Source organism: Phodopus roborovskii, unplaced genomic scaffold, assembly GCF_943737965.1.
Source record: "Phodopus roborovskii unplaced genomic scaffold, PHOROB, whole genome shotgun sequence".
NCBI lineage: Eukaryota > Metazoa > Chordata > Mammalia > Rodentia > Cricetidae > Phodopus > Phodopus roborovskii.
Window position 1 is genome coordinate 5,788,932 of NW_026126682.1, and position 25,234 is coordinate 5,814,165.

The 25,234-nt window shown below is 37.3% G+C and overlaps 1 protein-coding gene across 1 annotated transcript in view; it reads left to right on the top strand.

The window, feature by feature from the left end:
* Znf804b (zinc finger protein 804B) overlaps positions 1-24,976 on the top strand; it is a 454,512-nt gene extending 429,536 nt beyond the window's left edge. The window contains exons 3-4 of the mRNA XM_051174595.1: positions 14,467-14,597; positions 21,296-24,976. Of these exons, the coding sequence (XP_051030552.1) occupies positions 14,467-14,597; positions 21,296-24,947 (3,783 nt within the window). The 3' untranslated portion in view covers positions 24,948-24,976. The remainder of the gene's footprint in view (positions 1-14,466; positions 14,598-21,295) is intronic.
* Positions 24,977-25,234: the final 258 nt, after the last annotated feature.

Below are 25,234 nucleotides of genomic sequence, written 5' to 3' on the forward strand. Positions count from 1 at the left end.
CATTCCAAAACAAAGTATTTATATCTATACCATAATCCCCTTTTTATCTTTAAAAATATGTTAGTTGAGATCTTAAACCATTTATAACCAACCCCATTTAAATGAAAACAAATATTTATAGACAATATTTGGGAATTTGGAGGTTGTTCTTTCCAAACTTCTTCCTCCTGGTAGGGGGCGCTGTTATGGGGATCCTAAGAAGGTGCAGATACCCTGGCTGTAGTCTGCAAGGCTGCCTTGTCCAAGCTGTTTTGAATGTTGGATCACCTGGGACACTGTTTCAGTGGGTCTGGCTTACTCAAACCACATTAGTCTAGAAAAAATCCACAGCTTTAACTTTTCTGTAGAAACAAAAATAGAAATACTTTTCCCCAGTAACTTGTCCTTGAATTTAAATTTTGGAGTCAAAGGATTTTTAAAATATATAAGTTGAATTGATCCAGTAGCATTTGTTTTAACAGTTGTTGTTTCCTCAGCAGTCAAACAATACAAAGGCAATATAATACCGTACAGAATCTAGATTCTCTCCATCTTTGGCTTTTTTATTATTTTGTTTCTTTTCTACTTTTTGAGACAGGGTTTCTCTGTGTAACCCTTATCTGTCCTGGAACTCACTCTGCATACTAGGTTTACTTGGAAATCCAAGAGATCTGCTTGCCTCTGCCTCCCGAGTGCTGGGATTAAAGGTGTGTGCCACCACACCCAGCTCCTCTTTGTCTTTTTAAAACCATTTTATTCTTTTTTTCCATGTCTACGTATATTTTAAAACACACTGCAAACCTTTAGTAGTTTTTCTTAATATGAATCTGTCTTTACTGTAAATCTTTATCTTTTTCTGGCCACGAGTCTTTTATATGGTAAACAACAACATTTCTAAAATGAAAGTCATAGCTGTGTTAGCAGCGGTCTATCCAAGATGGCAGCAGGTAATTTTACCACCAGCACTGAAAGGTGTGCTTACTGCCTTGGTCTGCGCTGCCATCCACCATCATGCTGCCAGCTTGGAGATGTGGTCACTGCCATTGCCAGCTATCCTACACACCAATGAATTGCAAGCAGAGTTTTTTCAAAGCCTTGCAGCTTTTTGCCGCTTATGCTGAGTCAGGAAACTTTTTATTAAAGGAGCCGCAGAAATCTCTGTTTGTCTTTAGCAAAACAGAACCCAATCGAGAAAAATGCTGCTACCAAGAAGCCTTTCTTGTCTCTGTTCTTTTGTTTGTAAAACCCCTTTTTAAGCTTTCCTTAAATTTTAACTGGAAGTTCTTATTAGCCATGTGTGTGCCATTTGTAAGGATTATGGTTTTTCTGCATGCAGCTGGTCTTGTCCTGCTGCTGCACCAACCCCAATTAACACACTGAGACTCTGTATTTGATATAATTCTGTTGGCTAGCTCTGTCTTAAGTATTAACCCATTTCTATGTATTTCCACGTGGTCTTACCAGGGAGAGGCAGCTGGCGGTTCTGCCTTCTCCAGACTCTCCATCTAGACCCCTCCTTCCTACTTCCTCTTTCCTCCTTGTCTCCTAGTCCCTCCTTGTCTCCTAGTCCCTCCTATCTTCCTTTCCTATTGTCCAACAGTGCTTTATTCATTAACCAGTATGAAAATCGTATACAGAATGAAATCTCCCATCAAGCAAGAAACCACTGAGGTACAATAGATAGCAACAGAAAATATGCAGCACTGCAGATAGTATTGGCAATTGAAGAAAGGCATTTACTGGGGGTGAAGAAACACACAAGGGCAGTAGCCTCACAGAGAAAAAAAACCCTCTACAAAGCAGAAGGAGTTCTCAGGCAGGTGAAAATCCAGACCCTTATTGGAGCCAAGGAAGAGTTTTCTTTCTCTTTTTTAGGGTTTGTCAGTTTGAACACAAATACAAAGGATGGTTAATTGGTCAACAGCTGTAATGTAACATGTCCTGATTCTGTCTTTATCTCCTTGATGGTCCATCAGCAGGGGTCCTACCAGTGAGAGACAAAAGCTACCAGGCTTTTGTCTCAAGTTAGGAGGTTGAGGAAGAAGCTACCAATCTTGGACATTCACTACCTTTATTATCTAGCCATGACTCCTCTCCCTGTCTATCTACAAGAGGGTCTAACTTCTAGTCTCTGAGTAACATTTCCCCTATGTATGAGAATTCAGAAAAAGGCAACCTTTTCTCAAATTCTTGTTTTCATTCTCTACTTTTAGTGCCGCTAAAATATCCCTACATTGTTTGCTGAGAGACACTGTGATGACATTAAGTGTTTGATGCTAAACTAATTGGATGGGAGGTAGAGCAATGCAGAAAATAGAAATTTCAGGGTAATGCTGGCAAACAGAATTTTCTAGACTCCTGTATTTTATTTTCTGTTTATTGTGTTGACAGTAGTGAAAAGCAAACAAAGATGTTTTGCTCAATGTGTCCACATGGGAAAGGAGAAAACAAAACAAAACAAACAAACAAAAAGAATAAAAAGAGGTCTAGTGACTCCAGAATGCATCTTACTGGTTCTGACAGTAAGTTGTGGTTTAAGTGGGACATCAAGGTGTGTGTAGCTAAAGAGTTAGATCAAGGTGTACCATGGCCCCTATCATCTGACTTTGTTTCATCATGAAAAGGAGTCTGACAATTTGTTTGAATTGTGGGAAATCTCTTTGCAGGAAACAGTCTCTGACTAGCACCAGGCTTCAAGAATTTTCTTCTCTCAGGGTGAAATTCCTGGGAAATTCTAATTCTATGGGGTGACTTGTTTCATAGTTTCACATCTAAAAGCTATTCTATTTTTACTTATTATGCTAATTATATAAGTAATAGTTAAAGTGTGTAAAGATGCTCCTCTTATGATATGAATATATGTGGAATAGTTTATCAATATACAGATGATCTTAGATTATGCATCGTCTTCTCTATCATGAACAAGAGCATCTTCATTCACTATAAACTGCCAATATGTTTTCTGATAATGAGTAACATTGAAACACAGAGACATAAAAATGTCACAGATGCCAGACTGATAGCTGGGAACCCAGCATAGGACAGAACTAGGCCCCCTGAACACGGGTGGCAGTTTGGAGATATGTGCAGTCTATGGGGCCTCTGGTAGTGGATCAGTATTTATCCCTAGTATATGAATGGACTTTTGAGAGCCCATTACACATAAAGAAATATACCCTTAGCCTAGACACGTGAGGGGAAGGCCTAGGCCCTACTCCAAATGATATGACAAACTTTGAAGATCCCCCATGGAAGGCCTCACCATCCTTGGGGAGCAGAAGGGAGAGAGGATGGGCAGGTCAGTTGTGGGCATGGGAGAATGGGAGGGAGAGGGAACTGGGATTGATATGTAAAATAATATTGCTTCTAATTTAAACTAAAAAAAATATGTTCTTTCATTTCAGGACATAGAAAATCCCTTACACATGGGGAGCTGTGGAGAGTTGCAGGGAGTAGCTTCTAATTATGGATGAACCTGGGCCTTGAGAAAGATGTCTCTCTCCTAAGTCATAGTTGCAAAACACAACACAACTCTGAAAACAAATTGAGATAGAACCCCCTGTACCATTTTACCAAGTATAACAAGTTATAGTCTATATCAAGGTTAGGGAAAATCAAATTCGGAGAGACCATACTTCTTTCCTTGAAGTATAGTTTTCTTTATTACTATTATTTTTGTACTTATGATTTGTGTGTAAGCATGTGTGTGAGTATTCCAGAGCATGTGTGTCAAGACAGAAGATAACTTCAGTTTCCAGGGATCAAACATGGGTCATCAAGTTTTGTTCAGCAACTATTTTACCTATTGAACTATGTTTCTTCTTGAGAAAGCACTTCTATGATTCAGACATAAAGTGACAGGGGAAAGATTAGAATGCAGATGTTACTGGAGATTGGTTTCCATATATTAATGCTCAATTTGAAAGCTATAGAACATAGGAATTGGCTCAAGAAAAATAAATGTACTAACTATCTCACATGAAAGCCCAAAAGAAACACAGGACCTAGTATATCTATATATAAATGCATGATATTATAGTCTCTACTGTCCTTTTTTTATTTTGATTTTGTTTTTATTGTTGTTTCATTTTTTATTTGAATTTGTTTCTGTTTTACTTTTTATTTTTATTTTACATATTGATCCCAGTTCCGTCTCCCTCTCTCCCTTCCTCTTCCCATCCCTCCCTCCCTCTTTCCTTCTTTCACACCCTCCCATGCTCCTGTACCACCCTCCCATCTTATCCCCACCCCACTCGACAAGTAGGGTGATGCCTCCCAGGAGGGGTCATCTATATCTGTCAAGTCATTTGAAGTAGGAACTAGGCCTTCCCTCCTGCCTCTAGGAAAAGGAAGTATCCCTCCATAGGAAATGTGCTCCCAAAGTCTTTTGTGCACCAGGGATACATCCTGGTTCTACTGTCAGAGGTCCCTTAGAGTGCCTTGGCCTTCTAATTGAGACCAGTGTTCAGGGGGTCTGAGTCAGTCCAATTCTGGATAACCAACTATCATTCTAGGGGCCCATTATCTCCTCCTCGTTCAGGTCAGCTGGCTCTGTGTGTTTCTGCAGCCTAGCCTTGCTTGTCTTCCTTCTCTGCATCTGAATTCCAGTTTGGCTCAGTGTTTAGTTGTGGGTGTCTGCTTCTGTTTCCATCAGCTACTAGATGAGGACTCTATGATAGTGGATAAGTTAGTCATCAATCTCATTATCAGGGAAGGGCATTTATGGTAGCCTTTCCACTATTGCTCAAATTGTTAGTTGGGGTCAGTCTTGTAGTTCTCTGGACATTTCTCTAGAGAGTTTTCTCTTCAAACCTATAATGGCTCCCTTTTTATGCACTCTGTCTTTGTCTCTCTCTGTCTTTCTCTCTCTCTCTCTCTCTCTCTCTCTCTCTCTCTCTCTCTCTCTCTCTCTCTCTCTCTCTCTCTCTCTCTCTCCTCTGGTCTATTCCTTTCCTGACTCAATCTTCCTAGTCCCATATGCTCTCCTCTTCTCCCCTTCTGTTTCTGGGATCTCCCTTTCCACTCATACCCTCCTCTACTCCAAATATGCTCAAGAATTCTTGTTCCTTCCCCTTCTGTGAGGGAACTTGTAGGAAACATTTAAATTGCTCCTTGTATCCTAGTTTCTCTGGTGGTGTGAAATATAGGCTGGTGATCTTTTTCTCTAGGTCTAAAAACCATATATGAGTGAGAACATACCATGTTCCTCTTTGTGGCTGAGTTACAAAATCATTCAGGATGGTTACTTCAAGTTTTAACCATTTGCTTGCAAATTTCAAGATACCATTTTTATTCCCACAGAGTAGTATTTCATTGTGTAAAAGTGCCACATGGTCTTTATCCATTCATTCTTCAATTGAGGGGCATTTAGGTTGCTTCGAGGATCTTGCTGTTACAAACAATTCTGCTGGGAACCTAGGTGAACAGATATCATTGTTGCATGGATGTGTATCATTTGGGTATATGCCTAAGAATGGTGTTGCCAAGTCCTGTTGAAGACTAATTCCTATTTTCCTCAGGAACCAACATACTGATCTTCAAAATTGCTGTACATGTTGCACTCCCATCAGCAGTAGAGGAGTGTTTCCCTTTCTCCATATCTTCTCTAGCATAAGTTGTCATTGGTGTTCCTAATTTTAGCTATTCTGGCAGGAGTAAGATGGTATCTCAGAGTCATTTTGCTTTGCATTTCCCTGATAGCTAAGGATGTTGAGCACTTTCTTAAGTGTCTTTCAGCCTTTTTTTATTTCCTCTATTGAGATTCTCTCTTTAGTTCTGTTCCCCACCTTTTAATAGGGTTATTTGGTGTTTTGGTGACTAGTTCCTTGAGTTCCTTTTATATGTTGGAGATTATCAGATACAGGATTGGTGAAGATCTTTTCCCAGTCTGTGGGCTGCCACTTAATCTTGTTAACTGTGTCCTTTGCTTCTCAGTTTCAGGAAGTGTCATTTATTAATTGTTGATCTCAGTGTCTGTGTGACTGTAGTTATGTTCAGGAACAGTCTCCTGTACCAATATGTTTAAAGGCACCTCCCACTTTCTCCTCTAAGAGGTTCAATGTGGCTAGATTTATGTTAAGATCTTTGATCCATTTGGACTTGAGTGGCACATTGCGATAGACACGGGTCTATATGCAATCTTCTACACACTTTCACTCAGTTGTGCCAACACCATTTGTTAAAGATGCTTTCCTCCTCCCATTGATTACTTTTAGATGTTTTGTCAAATATCAGGTTCATAGGTGTGTGGGTTAATGTCAGGATTTTCAATTTGATTCCACTGATGTACCTGTCTATTTTTATGCCAATACCAGGCTGTTTTCAGGACTATAGCTTTGTAGTAGAGCTTAAAGTCAGGGATGGTGATGGCTCCTGAAGTTCCCTTAATATACAGGGTTGTTTTGACTATCTGTGTCTTTTGTTTTTTTTTTTTTTTTTATATATAGAGTTGATTATTATCCTTTCAAGGTCAGTGAAGAATTGTGCTGGGATTTTAATGGGGATTGCATTGAATCTGTAAATTCTTTGGGCAAGATTGTCATTTTTACTATGTTTATCCTATGTATCCAAGAGCATGGGAGATCTTTCCATTGTCTGGTATCTTCTTTAATCACTTTCTTTAAACACACAAAGTTTTTGCTATATAGGTCTTTCACTTGCTTGGTAACTGGTACCCCAAGATACTTTATGGTTTTTGTTGGTATAGTAAAGGGTGATATTTCTCTTATTTCTTTCTCAGCCCATTTGTCATACGTACATAGAAGGGCTACTGATTTTTTTTTTTTGAGTTTATGTTGTATCCTGCTATTTTGCTGAAGGTGTTTATCGGTTGTAGGAGTTCCCTGGTAGAGGTTTGTAGGCCGCTTTTATCATATCATCTGCAAATAGTGAAAATTTGACTTCTTCCTTTCCAATTTATATCCCCTTGATCTCCTTTTGTTGTCCTATTGCTTTAGCTAGAACTTCAAGTACATTATTGAAGATATGTGGAGAGAGAGGCCAGCCTTGCCTTGTTCCTGATTTTAGAGTAAGCACCTTAATCTTCTCTCCATTCAGTTTGATGTGGCTGTTGGTTTGCTGTATATTGCTTTTCTTATGTTAGGTATGTTGCTGTTATCCTTGATTTGTACAAGACCTTTATCATGAAAGTATGTTGAATTTTGTCAAAGGCTTTTACAGCATCTAGTGAGATCATGTGGGTTTTCTTTTTTATTTTATTGATATGGTGTATCACATTGATAGATTTTCATGTGTTGAAACATCCCTACAATGCAGGGATAGAACCTACTAGGTCATGGTGGATGATTTCTCTGATGTGTTCTTGAATTCAGTTTCCCAGCATTTTATTAAGAATTTTTACATCAATATTCATTAGGGATATTGATCTGTAGTTTTCTTTCTTAGTTGAGTGTTTGTGTGTCTTGGGTACCACATGATTATGGACTCATAAAAAGATTTGTTAATGATCCTTCTGTTTATATTGTGTGGAATAATTTGAGAAGTATTGGTATTAGCTCATCCTTGAATTTCTGGTATAATTCTGCACTGAAGCCATCTCACCCTGGGATGTTTTTGGTTGGGGGGTTTTTGATGACTGCTTCTATTTCATAAGAGTTTATAGGTTTACTTAAGCTGTTTATCTATTCTTGATTTAATTTTGGTAAGTGATAGTTATGCAGAAATTTGTTCACTACTTTCAATTTTGTGAGTATATTTTGAAAGTATGACATGAAAATTATCTGGATTTCCTCAGTGTCCGTTGTTATGTCACCCTTTTCATTCCTGATTTTGTTAATGTGAATGTTCTCTTTGTACCTTTGGGTTAGTTTGGATAAAGGTTTGTCTATCTTGTTGATTTTGTTGCATTGATTTTATTTTATTATTTTGCTGGTTGCTACCTTATGATTTCAGCCCCTCTAATTGATTATTATCTGGTGTCTACTCCTCTGGGGCAAGTCTGCTTCTTTTTGTTTTAAGGCTTTCAGTAATGCTGTTAATTCTCTAATGAAACCATTTGTTCTCTTAAAATGGGTATTTAGTGCAATGAACTCCCTCACAGCACTGCTTTCAAGTTGTCCTATGGGTATGATGTGTCCTCATGCTCACTGAATTCTAGGAAGTCCTTAATTTCTTTCTTTATTTCTTCTTTGACCCAGTTGTAAGGAGTAGGGTTTTCCTCCCACTGCTGGTCTTGTCCCGCCCCAGCGCCAACCCAATTAACACACCAAGACTCTGTATTTGATATAATGCTGTTGGCCAGGTACTAGTTTCTTATCAGCTAGCTCTGTCTTAAGTATTAACTCATTTCTGTTAATCTAAGTACTTCCACGTGGTTTCATCCTACTGGGGAGTGGGGCTGGTGTCTGGTTTCCCCAGTATCTCCATGCTGACTCCTCCATACTACTTCCTCTTTCATCCTTGTCTCCTAGTCCTGCCTATCTTGCTTTCCTATTGGCCAACAGTGATTTTTTTCATTAACCAGTATGAGAAACATATTTACAGATTGACATCTCCCATCACCCAGGTATGGTCCAATTGTGCATTATTCAGTTTCCATTAGTTTGTTGGGTTTCTGTGAATTGTGTTGATGTTGAATTCTAACTTGAAAGCATGATAGTCTGATAAGACACAGGGAACTATTCCATTTTTTTGTTTGTTTGTTTGTTTTTTTTTTTGGTAACTGTTGAGGTTTGTTATGTCAGTTAGTATACGGTTGATTTTACAGAAGGTTGCACGTGGAGCAGAGAAGAATGTATATTCTTTATTTTTGGATGGATTTCTCCATAGATGACTCTTAAACCCAATTGAGAAAAATCGTCTGTTAGTACTTTTGTTTCTTTGTTAAGTTTCTGACTGGTGGTGCTGTCTAATGGTGACAGTGGGGTGTTGAAGTGTCCCACTAAGAGTATGTGAAGTTTTACATGAGTTTTGAGTTTTACTAGTATTTCTTTTATGAATGTGGGTCCTTTGTATTTGTGGCATAGATGTTCAGAATTAAGGTTTTGTGCTGATGGATTTCACCTCTGTTGGATGTGAAATGACGGTCTTCAACTCTTTTGATTGATTTTGGTTTGAAGTCTAACTTATTAGACATTAGGATAGCCACACATGTTTGCTTCTTGGGTCCATTTGATTGGAAGATCTCTTCCCAACCTTTTACCTTGAGGTAATGTCATTCTTGAAACTTAGATGTGTTTCTTGTGTGTTGCAGAAGGATGGATTCTGTCTTCATATTCATTCTGTTAGCCTATGTCTTTTTATAAATGAGTAAAGACCATTAATGTTGAGTGAAGGTAAGGATAATTGATTTTAATGCTTGTTTGTTTTAGATTTGTTGTTGGTGATGGTATTGTGAATATATTTGCTCTGTTTTACCATTGGGTTCTGGTGATGTGGGAATATTTATTGCCTATATCTTTGTGAGTGTAGTTAACTTCCATTGGCCGGAGTTTAGAGTTTTCCTTCCAGAACTTCTTTTTTTCAATTTAACAATATATATATATATATATATATATATATATATATATATATATATCTCCATTTAAATGAAAACAAATATTTATAGACAATATTAGGGAATTTGGGCTTCATTCTTTCCAAACTACTTCCTGCTGGTAAGGGGCGATGTCATGGGGGTTTCACAGAAGACTCAGAAATCTTGGCTGTAGTCTGTAAGGCTGCTTTGTCCAGCTGTTTTGAATGTAGGATTGATCACCAGGTACTCTGTTTCAGACGGTCTGGCTTGATCAAACCACATTAGTCTGGAAGGAATCCACATCTATTCATTTTCTGGGGAAACAAAAATAGAAATCCTTTTCCCCAGTAACTTGTCCATGAACTTAAATTTTGGAGTCAAAGTATTTTTTTATTTAATTTATTATTTTACATGTAGATCCCAGTTCCCTCTACCTCCTTCCCTTGCTCCCTCCCTTTTACCCTCTCTGCCCTCTCACATGCTCACTAAGCACCCTCCCCTCCCATCCCCCCACATAATTACATATGTAGCAGAATGCCATCCAGTTGGGTTCATGTAGATCTGACAGGTCATGTGAAGTAGGGACTAGGGCTTCTCTCCTGTCTCTAGATTAAGGCAGTTATCCCTCCATGGCGGATGTGTTCTCAAAGTCCTTTTGTGCACCAGGGATACATCCTGGCTCCACTGTCTGAGGTCCCTTAGACTGCTCAGTCCTTCTGGCTGAGACCCATATTCAGGGGGGCCTGAGTTAGTCCCATGCTGGCTTCCCAGCTATCAGTCTGGTGGCCCATTAACTCCTCCTTTTTCAGGTAAGCTGTCTCTATGTGTTTCTGCTGCCTAGTCTTGTCCTCTCCATCTGCATCTGGGTTCTACTTCGCCTCAGTGTTTATATATGGGTGTTTGCTCCTGCTTCCAACAGGCATTAGTTGAGGGCTCCATGGATAAGATAGTTGTTGATCTCACTCTCTGGGAAGGGCATTTATGGTAGCCTTTCCATGGAAGCTCAAATTGTTATTTGGTAGCAGTCTTGTAGTTCTCTAGACCTTTCTTTGTGTTCAATTTTATCTTCAAACCAATATTGCCTCATTATTTTATGTTCTCTCTCTCTCTCTCTCTCTCTCTCTCTCTCTCTCTCTCTCTCTCTCTTTCCTGCCTGTTTTCCTAACCAGGCTCAATCTTCCTGGTCGCACATGTTTTCCTTTCCTCCCCCTCATTTCCTCCTACTTCTCTCTCCATTCACTGCCCCCCACTTCCCCTGTGCTCTGGGGGGATTTGTCCCTTCCCGTTAGTGTGAGGGACTTTATGTGAATCTCTTAGAATACACCTTGTGTCCTAGTTCCTCTGGTGGTGTGAATTGTAGGCTGGTGATCCTTTGATCTAGGTCTAAAATCCATATATGAGTGAATATATACTATGTTCCTCTTTTTGTGTCTGGGTTACCTCATTCAGGATAGTTTCTTCAAGTGTCATCCACTTTCCTGCGAATTTCAAGATACCATTATTTTTTTCTGCAGAGTAGTATTTCATTGTGTAGATTTGCCACATCTTCTTTATCCATTCTTCAATTGAGGGGCATCTAGGTTGCTTCCAGGTTCTTGCTATTACAAATAATGCTGCTATGAACATAGTTGAACACATGTCTTTGTTGCATAGATGTGGATCATTTGGCTGTATGTCTGAGAGGGGGATTGTCACTTGCCTGGCACATCTGGATCTTGTAATATTTTATTCCCCTTTCTCTGGTTATCCCTGAGCCTTGCAGTTTGGGTTCTGATATAAATATTCCATTCTTATTTTCTACATCTTGAACAAATGTGGGCCTCTGTGTTAATACGCATCTATTACACAAAGGAGAGTCCTTGATGAGTGTTGACAAATGAACTAGCCTATGTGTTTAGCAATAAATCATCAGAAGGTAAATTAAAACTACAACCATTTATCAGAATGATACTAAATCCTTCCCAGGGCCTATCTATCTAGCCATAGGTTCTCAGCCTCAGTAAAGGTATTATATGTGGATTACATCTTGTGAAACTAGTTTTAAATTCTATCAGAAAGTAGTTGTTCACTTCTATAACATTTGTACCCATCCTTCCACCAGTGAGTGTATGTCTTGCCATTCCAATCACCATCTTTGCTAAAGATTTCACAGCAGGATAAGACAGACATTTATTCTTAATAAAAGTATACATAATATCTTTCAGAACCATACAATCTATCTAGTAAGGATGGAATTTTTAGGTCAATACCAGCTTTTTTTCTCTATATTTATGATTCAAGTTATGGTTTCTTTAGCTCTAGGGTTTTCCTGTCATGTTCTAGATGGTAACAAAGAACACTGGCAGTAGACTGCAATTTGTGGTGTGTTTGGAGCCAACAACTATCAAAGAGGTAACATACTCCTATCACTGGGCTTTTTGTTTGCTAGCCTGTGGTATCTAGTGACAGCACTATGCCCATGCCCTATTACTTAGTAACTCCATTTAAACTCTTTTATAATAGCCTGTATACTTATTTCTAGAAGCTTTTTTTTTCTAGTAGTAGGTTATCTTAGAAGTTTTTTTCAAAACATCTTTACTGTTAAATAGCCCTCTTCTTTCACATATAATTTTAGAATTTTCATTTGTTTGGTTTTTTGTTGTTTTCTTGCAGTTTTTATACCACCCATCATTCAGGTAAGAAGCTTCTAATCAGTTATTCTTTTTTTTTTCCTTGCTTTTATCATCTATTAGGCAAGTCCAATGTAGTACCTAACAGAGTTCTACTGAAGAAGAATTTCCTGAATTCTTTACTCAACCAAACATATTTTTTTCAGTTATCATGGTGGGAACCTGAACGAATTGAGGCTTTATGTGGGTGGTAGGATCTATTTCATTTAATTCCTTTCATAGTTACTTCCTTTCTCCCTCCTTCCTTCCCTCCCTTCCTTTTTCCCTCTTACCATTCCTCTCTCAACCGCTCCCTCCCTCCTTTCCTTTCTTCTTTCTTTTCTCTGCATAAACTTGAACATTCTCAAATGATTTAGCTAAATTTGACTAAATCTTATACAGAATTTAAGTTTCAAGTTTTCTTTGTTCCTACAAAAATATTTCACTTTTACTACTTTCACAACAAAACAACTGTTTTAATTATTCTTGTGGATTTCCAAAGTGTGTTTTGTGTGCTATTTAAAAGAAGACTGAGAATTTTTTTTGTAAGTATTCAAGTTTGTATGTATTCAATTATCTATTTTTTGGAAGGGAAAATAATTGATTCATTCATATAATAAGAGTAACTTACAACAGGTATTTATTGAAAGGTGAGACTGAATGGAAACATGATAATCTCTCTAAATAAGAAATAGAAATATCCTAGAACCTTGAAAATTATTGAAGAAACAATGATATTACAAAGTTTCAAATACTTTCAAATTTCTGGGGATAAATTATCAATAAATAAATTAACTTCCTCATTAGACAAATTTTATGGGTTGATAATACCTAACATCTTCATTGAAAATGTCCAGCTTCATTTTTCAACATAGTTAAAGTGTATATTAGGTATTCTCTTAAAATATGCAATATAATTTCCAAGAGTGTTTTCTCATCAGGGAAGGTTTCACTACAGTTTTAGAGTATAAAGCACATGGAGTCTGAAGAAGCATAAACATCAAATATAGGGTCTTTAAAACTACATTTTCTACTTCTGACCAAACAAGACTACTTCTGCCCGACCAAGGCTATCATCTCACTCATGGTCACATCCTGATGCTAAGCTGCACTTGCCAACTAGTGATCTATCTTGTTATGTTTTCTTTTCTGAAAGAAAGGGCATATTTTAATATTTGTGGCTTTTTCCTTTTCTCTCTTTTTCTTTTCCAAGAAATATCCAAAGTATTTATAAAAAGTGAATTTAGATGGAATCTTCTGCATTCCCTGTGGCCGTTGCCAGTTCCAGGCTGTTTTTGTTCTATGTACTCAGAATTTTGTCCTTAGAAAGGACCACCTTTAAGCACCCAATGTAGATTGACTACCTGGTCACCACCTTCCATGACAACCTTCGTTTCAAGAATGAAGCTAATGATCATTAAAGATACTGGGCTTTGCTTTATATGTAGGAAATAGCAGATTAATGATAGCTTGTAAATTTTTCCTTACCTTGGTGAAAACTTTATGCCTGATACAAAAAAATTAACAATGAAGACAGATTTTATTCTATTACCATCTTGTGTGGGTCAAAAGAGACTAATCTTTAAGTACTTTCGCAATTCAGCATTAAGCCCCAAGCTTCAAGATGCTCATTTGATTGCATCTGTTTCCCAATTGATTCAATGTTGGTAAATGTGCTGTGTGGCAGTCTTTGAAGGTAAGATACAAACAGGAAATAAGAAGCATCTAGTCTGACTATTAAACCAGTTGTTTTAGAGAATAATCATCAATGGTGTTTCAGGTTAATTTAAGTGAAGAAAGGCCAAACTATAATTCTGAGTTTAAATTTCTGAACATTTCTGAACATTCTGCACTGCATTTAATATATATATCTCCAACTAAAAATGAATTTAAAGTTCTACTTAGAAATAATATTTGGTTATAGAAGTAATTTACTGAGAGATGCTCATTGATTCCCCTCAGTTTATTTAATCAGGAACATCTTTACATGTAGGAACTAGTTAGGGAATCTTAAGCTCTGGCATTTTTTCCTTTTGCAAATAACACATGAATTTGTGGGTTTTTTTTCTGTATTGACATAGATGTGAGATGTGTGACCAAAGTGATTCCACCAAGGACTAAGTCCCAGCTTTATAGCACACTCTGAGGTTGACTATGACAAGCTTTGAGGTACACCCTACTTAACAACTATATTTATCTACTAAATTCGTCTTGGAGCAGAGCAAAACATTGGAGGAAATACTACTACTCTCCATCTCCCAAAGGATATCTTTGCATGCAGGACCAAGTTTCACTATCATTCTTGTAGACAGAAAAGCATGTTTACTTATTTATAGTATCCTTCTGTTTTATTATTTTATCTAGAGATTGAAAGAATTAAAGCAACGAGAATTTGCTCGAAATGTAGCTTCCAAGTCCTGGAAAGATGAGAAGAAACAAGAAAAAGCACTTAAGCGACTCCATCAGCTGGCTGAGCTGCGGCAGCAATCTGAATGGTGAGGAGTAGAAGTGTGGGATGGTCCAGAATGCTTCTCCCAAATCCTGAAAAATTTCAGTAATGACTCTACTTGGTTTACTATAACAAGAAGTTCAGATTAATCAGTAAATATGCCTGAAGGCAAAATTATGATTGTTAATGGTTGATTAATTAATAATTTTGTCACTTGATGTTTTCTTTTCTTCCCAATGCTGTCAGTTTATTACCCTGTTTAATGAAGTGATTGCGGAACCAATTCTAATAAACTGTCATCTGTTTTTGCTTGACTTGCTCTAATATAAGTCCTCAGAAATTTAAGTTTTGTAATGCTAATTTTTAAAATGTTTTATTTTATATTCATGTATACACAGGTGTTTATGGTATAGTATTATACCATACTTGGGTCAAATCCAACCTCCATTCCCTGCTCTCCGATTCCTCTGTCCTCTACCACTTTTCCTTATCAACTTTGTATATTCACTATGTACATGCACATCTGTAATTAAATACTTAATATGTAGTGCTGCCTGTGTGTTCACGCATGTGGTACCATTTTCTCATCTACCAGAATGAAGATGGGTATCTTCATAGGACCGACATTCTTGAAGACAACTGACTCTCCCCTTCCCAGCAGCCATCTGTTGCCAATAGCTCCTCAGATTGGGGTGGAGCCTCATGAGTCCCTCCCTAATCCATGCTGGGGATTTGGCTAGCTTGATCTTATGCATATTCTGTGTACATTCAACTATGAAACTTCGATGTCATGTCTGGCTAACTTCAGGCATCTACAATGATAGTTTTTAAAACTGTTGACCACTCTTGGAAGGTACCACCCTCCCTGTAGAGTGGAGGGAAATGGGATGGGAGGGTGGTCGGGGAACATGGGAGGGAGGGAGAGAGGGAGGGAAAGGGAGCTGGGACTGATATATAAATTAAGAATAAAAACATAAAAAAATAAAACTATAAATAACAATGCCCCTTTAGGGTAGAAAATGCATTCTCTGTTAATTCCTTTGTTCAAACTTGACTCTAGAATAAATGACACTTACCCTGTCTGGGAGACAAACAAAATATAATTAATGTGGTTAAATTTACTGCACAGTGCCATTTTAATTGATAATCATACTATAACAAGCATTACACCAATACATACTTGTAACTGAAAACTAACAGTCTTAAAAAAGTCTATGGGCATTGAATGATTGAAAGTTGTTACCTGAAATGCAATTAACTTTGCAGATTGTGAATTGTGCTAATGTGAATTATAATGTGTAAAAGTAACATAAGTAATTAGTGTGGTTGACAGCAAGCTGGTGAAGTATGAATTTATAGCTCTGTCAGAATTTAAATTCCTGTTGTTTAAATAGAAAACAATATAAAATAACAAGAGTGAATGTCTTAGTTATATTACCATAACTAATGATCAAATATTATCATTAAATTATACTTATGATTTTGGCCAATTATTCATGGAAATAGTGGCAGTGCCAATTTACAATATTTACATATGTAAGTGTTTAGAATATATTAATTATCATCAAATGTGTAATAACATATTAAAATTTTAAAATGTAAGATAAAAGGTAAAAATGTAGTTAATGTAAAGAGATTTCCTGGAAGGGCCCACACAATCAGAAAAGTGGACATTATGTTAAGTACTTTCCTTTTACCAGTCTATACAATGAGGAACTCATGTCATTCACACAAAATAATGCAATAGAATTAGTAACAAATCTGACCTGCTGAAGCAAGGCTTAGAAGCCTGAGCATATGAATACACGCAGAACACATTAAGTTCCTGTATGATTAATTACAGGACACATTGAATCCAGTAGTAATACATGGGGAAGAAAGACATCCTCAGAAACCTCTTCCCAGGCCAGAGCAGATTTATTTTGTTCAGCAAAAAATCTGAGTTTTTGCCCTTACAAACATTCCTGTGGTCATCTATACTAAGACAGTAACTATACAACAACATCCCTGTCCTGAATTAAAGAACAGAAAGCATTAAGGGAATCTTGATGACGGTAGCAATGTGAGGGGATGATGGTCTCGTGGATGATGCAATAGTAATGACGATGAACCTTTTGCTAAAATACTTAGTTGCTTTGGTTACCTAAGGTCTTGCAAATTAAAATATCCACTCTTTTAATTTAGGGTATCTAAGTGGGGGAACCTTCTGCACCAAACGCACTCAAATGTAACCACTCTATATGTCATGACATATCCTACTGGAAAGGATAAGTGTTCAGCTTTCTATACAAAGAATTTTAAATTATGAAGATTATTTCTTCCTTTCTATTACTCCCCAACTGCCCTATTTGCTTAAACAGCCTCATGGATGAAGAGAAACCACTAAGAGTTATAAAATATTTTCTTTGTTGCAGCAGAAATGAATAAAATTAAAAACAAAATGATAATTTAAAGTATCATGGGTCCTTTCCTAGGCAAGTGCCTTTGGTCTATTAGCCTCAATCACATTTGTTGAAAAGCCAGTAAATGTGGCCCTCCTATGAAGGCCTTTGATAAGTACTTTGTGTTTTTTTTTTTTCCTGTATTCTATCTTACCATATTCATTAACATCTGACTTCTCATGTCTTAAAATTAACCTTGTAAGAATTGATGTTCTCTGTGTAGAATGATTCAAAAACATGATTCCTCATGTGGAAAGGAAAGGTGAATTACCGTAGTGAGAATATCTGAGTCCAACAGATAAACAAACACTGGCAGAAAACTGGCTATGAGTTTCATGTAGGGCAACCAACTTTGATCTTCTCTTGGATAGCTACACTCAGCTGGGGCCTACAGTGAAAACATCTATTACATTAGGAGGTACTCACTTTCTGAATGAAAACTTCTATATAGAAATCTAACTACCGACCCAGATTCCCTGAATGTGGTCTTAGTTAGGAGGACTAGGGCCTCTGGTTGTGGGTCAGTATTTATCCCTAGTATGCAAATGGACCTTGGGAGCCCATCCCACATAGAGAGATACTACTTCAGCCTAGACACATGGGGGAGGCCCTCAGCCCTTCTCCAAATGATATGACAGACTTTGAAGACTCCTCATAGAAGGCCTCACCCTCCCTGGGGAGCAGAAAGGGGATGGAATGGGGATTGGTGGGGGAAAACTGGAGGATGGGAGGTGCGTGAACTGGGATTGATATGTAAAACAAACTTGTTTCAAAATTAAATTAAAATTTATATAAAATATCTAAATATAATAGTATACCTTTATGGATGTTTTTGCAACATTTGAAAACTGTTAGTGATTTTGATTTTGAAAGCAGAAGTTCACTACAAAAGAACCAAAAACAACATACACACACACATACACACCATTCTGTCTTGCTACATTTTTATTTGTGGAAAAAATATGTTTTCCCCCATAGATATGTATTTATGAAGTTGCTTTGCTTTAGAAATTGAGGACAATATTGGGGTGAACAATACAATAGTAAGATTTAATACTTATCCCAATAGTCACTTTCTTACTCAGTATTGCAAATAAAATCACTGAAACTAAATATAGGTCCAAAGAAAAAATTGAAAGAACAAATATGAAAACTTATAGAAATAGGAACATACACTGCTAGAGACAAGAGGAAAGGAAAACTAAAAGTCAACTCACATTCATATAAATTCTTGGTATCTAACATAGAGCCTAGAGACCATACATAGTAATAATTATTATGGTCTTTACTATAAATTTACTAAGATAATGATCTTAAGTTGTCTTCAATACATACTTTGGTAATTTTGTGCCGTGGTAAATGTGTCAATGAGTTCTATTTTACAAGCAATTTCTCATTTTATGAATGTATCTATTTGACATCCCCATGTACCCATGTACACCATGGTATATACACCCTTATGCATATACTCACATATTTAAATAAATAACTATTTTATTTATTTTAACATTAAATAATACAAAATTGAGAAATATTAAATTATCTTTTTTTTTTTTTTAGATGTCAGGAGGGCAGATTCAGTTAACACTGATTGTGACCAGTTTATTTTTCACCATTCTTATATACCTTAACCGAAAAGGGGAACATGGTATCATGTATATGGAACAGACTTTTCTTCCTCATTTCTCTAAGTATTCAGTAAACACACCTTAAATTAAACTTCTCATTAACTGGCCTTGAGAGTCAGGAGTAGCCATACCTCAGACCAGGTCCGTTGTTATTTAGGTAAGACACTAAAGGCCAAGATTGAACATCCTCCTGTAGCCATGCCTTTGACCTTTAGGTCTTATGAGTTACTAAGGACAGTTGTTGAACTTTCTGCCCTTAATATCTGTGCTTTTGCTATAGGACAGATGACTGTGTCTGTCTTAGGTTGTCTTCTTCAACCTTCCAGCCTTACCCTTCATTGGAACACATATTATATCATGTGTGAACTGTCTTAGGTTGCCTGGAAGCAAAAAGATCTTACCAGTCTTTGACTACCAGCCTCTGTAATAAAAATGTTAGGGGATAGTTCATAGCTTATTGCCATGCACCTCTGAGCCAACTTTCCACCGAGAGTTCACATGTAAGCTTGAAATGTTGTATTGCAATCTGGAAGAAGAAATGTTAATATTCTCCCATTAGAATTTGAATATTTCCTGTTGAGTATAATATCAGTGACAGAAAGTAGATTTTCCATAAGAAACAAACTTATCAATTAAGTAGCATAGATGCTGCTTAATCCAAAAATAATGGTACAAATGTGCAAATGTGACAAAATTCAGTCACAATGTTGTTGTTCCTTATCCTTCTGTGTCCATGTTACAATAACATTTCAATAAAACTTTTCAGCTCTTTTCTTTGGGTTTGAATAGTATTCAATAGCTCACACATTGTCTTTGAATACTTCTCCCCACTAATAATACTAATATGCCTTTTGAACAGAGTTTACCAAAGCAGTAAGATTATTGTGACAGAGGATAAAAGGTAGTTCTCATTATGAAATAATTAAGGAACAGTCTCTATTTTATAAAATTCCTAAATTTGACTTCCATACAATAATGGGATATACTATCCTTAAAAAGTTTTACCCATTCATAAAAACAGATAATCTCAAATAATTGTGAAATAAGTAGTGGCTAAAATTATTGTTGGTAACTTAAAATTCATAAGGGCAGGGAAAAATAACAGGTTGTAATACTGTAAAAATAAAATGGTCTCAGTACACTTTGGATATCACAAATTGTCCTCAGCTAAAACAAAAGACCATAGGCAGTTGAGACTTACTATGCATGTTGAGTCCACTGAGTGTTATTCCTCCGTACTTCAGTTAAGGGCTGATGGCTTGGGATTGGTTAACACATCAGGGGAGTTTTCCTTCCAGTAAACTTATTCTCCCCCTTTTAGAAGTCATTGATTGCCTCTATCTCTTTATCTAAGGTAGAACCTTGTGAAATGTTCTCCATTTGTGTTGGCATGTGAACTGGTATCATTATCCAGAGCTTATGTATGCAGCCACATTGTTGAGATTTCCTGAAAACAGTTTTTCTATCATGTTTCAAAGATAGTATCCCACAGCAGCTACCCCTATCCTCTGGCTCTTGCAATGGATACTCCCTCTTCTTTGATTTTTCCTTGAGTATAGATAGTATATTGTGGGTACTCAAGTTGAGCTCAGTAGTCCACAGCCACTTATTTTTAACAGGTGTGGATTTCTCTAATAGTCTCCAACAGTTACAAAAGAAGGTTCTTCCAGATACTACACTTTTTTGTGGGTATAAAGACAGGAATTGAAAATATAGTTAGTGCTTCACAATTTAAGTGTTATGTTTTTAAGGACATGAGTTTTAATATTTTATAGCCAAGAAACAAATAATAAGTAATAATGAAAACACAATATGGAAAACAAAAGTTAGTCTGTCCAGGTTCATGGAAAAAGAAAAAAAGCAACAGAATGGTATTTCTAATAAGCAGTTGGAAAAGAGATGCAATAGTGTTGCTTTTCCTCTGTCATCATGAGCACTACTGTAGGAAAGAGGTGATAGATACTTTGTGAAAAGACTAATTTTAACCTAAAATTTCTCTCTATGTATGTTTATTTTCTGCTTGCTATTTGAATCATTAATGAACTTCAGAAAAAGCAACAGTCTTGAAAAACCTCAAAAGACAGAGAATGCACAATTGACATAAAATTGTTCTGATGAGTAAGAAGCAAAATCCCTGGGAACACTGAGCCTGCTTGAACACATCAGCTAATTGCTACTGTACTCATCAACCACTGACAAAAGTAATGACTAAGCACCTTGCTTCAACAGAAGTAAATGGAAAAAACTTGATTTTGAAGTGTTAAATACTGAGGCTGAAAAATTAAATTAAAACTTTTTTTACACTTTACAAATTTGAATTTCTTACAGATTATGAAGGTACTGGTTAGAAGACTGAAACATGTTAAGTCTGTATTGCTAAAGATCATAGGTTCTAAGATTATATTATGATGTAAATACTCAATTTTATTTTGTTTTGCAACTTTTGTATAAGTTACTTACTTGTTATTGCTTTTTACATTTCTAAATAACAGAATTAAATAGAACATTCCACATAGCTGTACAGCAGTTAAGTGACTTGCATGCACGTGATAAAATGGTTATTTTGTAGAATAAACAGAAAAACAACTCAATGTAGAAATACTATAGAATGTTAGTTGCACATAGATGTGTTTCCAATGGTAATGTGCTACTAATTTCATTTACTGTATTTACAGTGTTTCTGGAAATGGACCAGCATACAAGGCCCCCAAGATAGCAATGGAAAAGCAGCTCCAGCAGGGAATTTTCCCAGTTAAGAATGGCAGAAAGATCTCCTGTATGAAGAGTGCTCTTATCAAAGGAAAGAACCTTTCCAGAAGCACCATGGATAAGCAGAGATTTGCCACATCAAACAAACAACAGCTACAACCAGACAGACGGTACCTATTTGGAAACAGGATAACACAAACATCTTCAGGTCTCAGCAATGCAAACCATAGAACAGGAGTTTCCTTTTCATTTTCAAAAAAAGCCTATCTAAAACTAGAATCCTCAGCTTCAGTTTTCAGTGAGAACACAGAAGACACCCTTGATTGTAACAAGTCGCCCACCTATAAAGTCAAACACACAGTAGAGAAATGCATGTGTTGCAGATTTGCAAATGAAGATCCACACCTTGCTAAGGAAAGAGGTGTTATCTCATCAAGCCATCTGGAGGGTGTTTTGAGCAGTACCTTCTCAATGAACTCCAAAATGTCACAAAAGAAAAATGAATCTCTTAATGAGAGACTGAAAAATGCAACAGGCATTCATGCTTCTTTCTCTAGGTCTAGCCTCCATCTTTCTGAAAGTGATTTTAATCTTTCCAGCAGAGAGAAAGAAATTAGGAATGCATTGAATGACACTTCAGAAAACTACATTAATCTCCCATGCCAAACAAATGAATCCTCCACTCCCCTAAACATTTGCAAGCATGGTGACAACAGTTGGTGCGAAAATCTGGATGAGTTTTTGTCTTCAGGGACAAGTGAGCAGAAGATGAGAGCACATCTGAATTCTAACTCCAGAATAGAAGACAGAGTAAAGTCTTTAGATGAAGCAGAAAGAGTTAGCAACAATGTGCAAAGATTTTGCACAGAAGGTTGTCCACATGATCTGAAATCCAAATCATTGCCCTTCCTCCATGTACAGAGCAAAGATGGCCACACCACTCTGCAGTGGCCTACAGAACTTCTCTTCTTTACCAGAACAGAACCGTGCATATCTTATGGCTGTAATCCATTATATTTTGATTTCAAACTTTCTCGAAACACAAAGGATGAACATAATTTAGAGAATGTAAAAACAGAATTGGAGAAGGAGGCTTTGGAAATGAAGCCAAAGACAGAGAGCCAAGTCTCAGGTTTAATTAAAGAACAACAAAAAATGACCCAAGATAATCAATCTCTGAAGCCAAAGATGATTATAGCTAACCCAGATTGGGAAAAGTTCCAGAGCAAATGTAATTTGGGCTGCAATGATTCTGATTCTAGCATGAGTGAACATGATAGTCTAAGAGACTTGAAAATGAAAAGTCCTGAAGTGCCTGCTTATCTTAATCTGTCATTGAAGGAGAGCATAAGGAAGGATAATGCTGGTGGTATAGAATTTAAGGAACCTTCAAAGGTCCACTGGCAAGGTTGCAAAAGGGCAATTCTACACAATGCTCAGGAGAATATTTCATGCTCTCCTCACTTCTCTAGGACTAAAAAGCATAAACTGAATCCCTGCAGTCCATATTCAGAGTTTGATGGAGAAAACCAGTGTAACTGGAATTTGAGTCCTCATACATCAGAGGGTCAAGGTGAACACGGGGAGGATATCAGTGACAGTTTAATTAGCTGCAGCATCAGTATGGCAACCAGAGCATCTCCAAGTGGAAAACAAAATTATGACAGGTGTTCTCCAAAGCCACCTCGGAGTGACCATCCCAGAACTTGGGATGAATCTCTCAGAAACATGTGCAGCTGGAGAAACACTTGTTCCTGTCACAGCTCCAGTGGCAGAAGCAACAGTCATTTGTTCTACGTTTGTAAAGCAGAATGTGAGTCAATTGAAAGGCACATGTGGAAACATAAGAAGCATAATTGCCTCTACTTGTCTGATGTGGCAGTAAGCAGTAACTGCCCTCAGTCAGACACCCAGAGAGACAGGAATGGTAAACTATGGGACACACTTAAAACTAAAAAACAGTCAAAACACAGAAAATGTCACTGCAGAGAAAGATATAAGCTAGGTAAAAATCAACATTTTTCAGTGACCAAACCCATGAGAATTTCCCACTGTGATTCCAGAACACAGATTTCCCTTGACAGAGTTAGTGAAAAACCCTTTAATGGCCCGGGACCTCAGCACAGCAAATCAGGCTCTTGTTTGAGACAGAGAGCTTACTGCTTAAATAAAAACAAGAGAAGCCAAAGATCTTTGGCTAGCCTTCACATTTGTGATGTGGAAAAAGGCAAGTGCAGGCAATGCAATTTGGGCAATCTAAACTACCTTCGAAGGAACTGTGTAGGTGGCCCTTCAGATACCACACAATCAAACATTCCAGATGGAGAAGGGCCTTCCATGACAGCCAAGGGTCTTCTAGAAAAAGTAAAAGCCAAGAAATGTCAGGAGCATTTAACTAAGCTTGAGGTCTCTTCAAACAATGATTTAAAGCAATCAGAGACTCAACCACAAAACCCACATAAAATTCAGCCTGGACCAGTAAGCTGTCCCATAACAGCATTGCCTTTTTCAGAGAAGAGACAACATACGGGCAAAAGGACAAATGATAAAGGCAGTAAGAGTCATAAGTCTTTTGACCAAGACAAAATCAAAAGCTCACAAAAAAATAATTTTACTATTTTTACAGACACTGAATGTGGTAACTCTCTCTCCAAAGGCATGAAACCAGTAATGGGCTCTCAGTCTTTAAGCAGAAGAAAGAACCAGGCAACAAAAGAGCAATTTAAATCTTCAATTAGTGAAGGCCAGCCTTTTCTTGGAAGCTGTGACCCGGTAACAAACGATTTCCTTGGTGCTTTTCCATCTAATAGATATACTGGTGTAACTGATTCAACAGAGACCAAAGAGGACCAGATAAATCAAGACTTACAAGATGTAAGCATGTCTATAAATCATGTAGGGGGGGATATAAACTCCTACTGTGACAGAACTATGCAGAAGCATAACAAAGTGGAAGATGAATTAGAAGTGTTTCATAAATCTCTCTCCCCAACTTTAATTCAGCAGCCGATAACATTTTCTCCTGATGAAATAGATAAGTACAAGCTACTCCAGCTACAAGCCCAGCAGCATATGCAGAAACAGCTCCTGTCGAAGCATCTCCGAGTTTTGCCTGCTGCGGGGCCCACTGCCTTCCCTCCACCCTCAGCTGTGCAAACAGTTCCTGTCCACCAGCACACATCCATTACCACTATACACCACCACACATTCCTGCAGCATTTTGCTGTTTCTGCTTCCATAAGCTCCCACAGCAGCTCCCTCCCTATAGCGCATCTGCACTCAGTGCCCCAGCCACATTTTACTCCTATTTCATTTTCAACCATGGCTCCAGCCATCATCCCTGCACACCCTACTTTCCTAGGACATCCCCTGCATTTAGTCACTGCTACACCCTTTCACCCATCACATGTAACATTTCAGACACTGCCTCATGCAGCATTTATCCCCACATTGTTTGGTCCTCATTTCAATCCAGCCACAACTTCTATCTTTCATTTGAATCCTTTAATCCAACCAGTGCTACAAGGACAAGATCTTTGCCATCACTCTTGTTCCAATCAGATACAACAGTTAAATAGTGTGAAAGAGGCCTTAAATATGTCAGTACACTTGAACTAATAATTATCACAACTCCTTTTATGAATAAATGACATAAATTATCACTACTTGCAAAACAATGCATTAATGTCATCCCCCCCATTATTTCAAGGTTTAAAATAACAGTGCCAAGTCTGAATGTAATCCATACATAAATGTAAGCTGAATTATCATAATAGAAATGGGAGCATTTTAAGAACTTGTTCTAGCAAAAATAATACAGCAAATCAAAACAAAAATTCTGGAAGGAAATTCTAGGAAGTATTAAAACATGGTTTGAGATAAGTTGTCAATGAATGCGAAAACTG